Below are 1,190 nucleotides of genomic sequence, written 5' to 3'. Positions count from 1 at the left end.
CCCCTTTGGCCTTATCTGCCTCGTCCAGGATTATTGCGTAGACACGTGCTGGTCCACCTCCACTTCGGGGTACTTGCTGATTTCCCCAGTTTTGAGTCGGTGCAGGTGTATTCAGAAAAAGCACATTACAGTTCCACATGATATGCCCTGGCTTACTGCACCTATAGCAGTTAGGACCCCAAACTCGGCATTCACCCCTATGCCTCTTGTTACATCTATGGCATATAGGGTAAGATAAATCATTCTGATACCCAGAATAACTCTGATCTCTCGTCTCCTGCCTCGGGCCCACCGTGTCCCTTTCTCTCTTCCACGAGCCCCGACGACCCTCAACCTGAAAACTGGGAGGTGTAGGCCTCTTTCTCTACTCTGATGGCTCTGTACCTCCCTCGATGCTTTTTTCCACTACCGAAACTTTATCTACCAAGTCTGAAAAATTCTGGACCAAGAACCCTACCACCAGTTCAAAAATCTTTTGTCTCAAACCTTTTTCGAATATTTTGGCCTTCCTTGTCTCATTAGGGATCATAAAGGGTGCAAAGCAAGACAACTCCACAAATTTTGCCGCATACACCCCAACAGTCACATTCCCCTGGGTCAAATTAGTGAACTCCTCAACCTTTTCCCCTCTAGTGGACGAAGGAATATACCTGTCAAAGAACAGCTCCTTGAATCGTTCCCAAGTCAGCGCATCTTTCACCACTCTCTGTCCCTCTAGCAGCTTCGCAGAAAACCACCAGCATTTTGCATCCCCTGCCATCTTAAATGCATCATAGCGGACCTTCTGCTCGTCCATGCAGCCAAGTACTTCTAGTATTTATTTTATTTGTAAGACCTAGTTTTCTATAATCACCGGATCAGGTCCTCCCTAAAAAGTAGGAGGATTCAACCTCATGAATTCCTTTATACTAATGCCCTAATCTACTACTGGACAATTATGCTCTTTAGGTTCCTTTCTCATTTCTGCCCTGACCTAATGGGCTATACCCCGCAGCATCGTGGAGGTATCAATATCCTCTTCACTAAACGTTGCTAAATCATCCCTTCCTTCAGCCTTTACATCCTCATCCCTAGGATCCATCCTACAGTAGGACTGAAAATAGATAAGAATTCCATTATTATAATCCCTATCAACACAATTATTAATCTAAATTCCAGTATACACCCAACTTTTCAATTTATGATCAATC

The 1,190-nt window shown here is 44.5% G+C and overlaps 1 protein-coding gene across 1 annotated transcript; it reads right to left on the bottom strand.

Annotated features, from left to right (window-relative positions):
- Nucleotides 1–364: 364 nt before the first annotated feature.
- Nucleotides 365–796, bottom strand: LOC131153818 (uncharacterized). The gene has a single exon (XM_058106272.1). The coding sequence runs from the start codon at nucleotides 794–796 to the stop codon at nucleotides 365–367; it is 432 nt and encodes a 143-aa protein (XP_057962255.1).
- Between the last annotated feature and the right edge of the window lie 394 nt (nucleotides 797–1,190).

This window comes from Malania oleifera, chromosome 4, assembly GCF_029873635.1.
Source record: "Malania oleifera isolate guangnan ecotype guangnan chromosome 4, ASM2987363v1, whole genome shotgun sequence".
Taxonomy (NCBI): domain Eukaryota; kingdom Viridiplantae; phylum Streptophyta; class Magnoliopsida; order Santalales; family Ximeniaceae; genus Malania; species Malania oleifera.
Note: the sequence above shows the minus strand (reverse complement) of the source record. Positions and strands in the feature narration are given on the sequence as shown.

What these genes read in the sequence shown, in the direction of transcription:
- LOC131153818 (XM_058106272.1), bottom strand. Translation starts at nt 796, where the DNA reads ATGGACGAGCAGAAGGTCCGCTATGATGCATTTAAGATGGCAGGGGAT.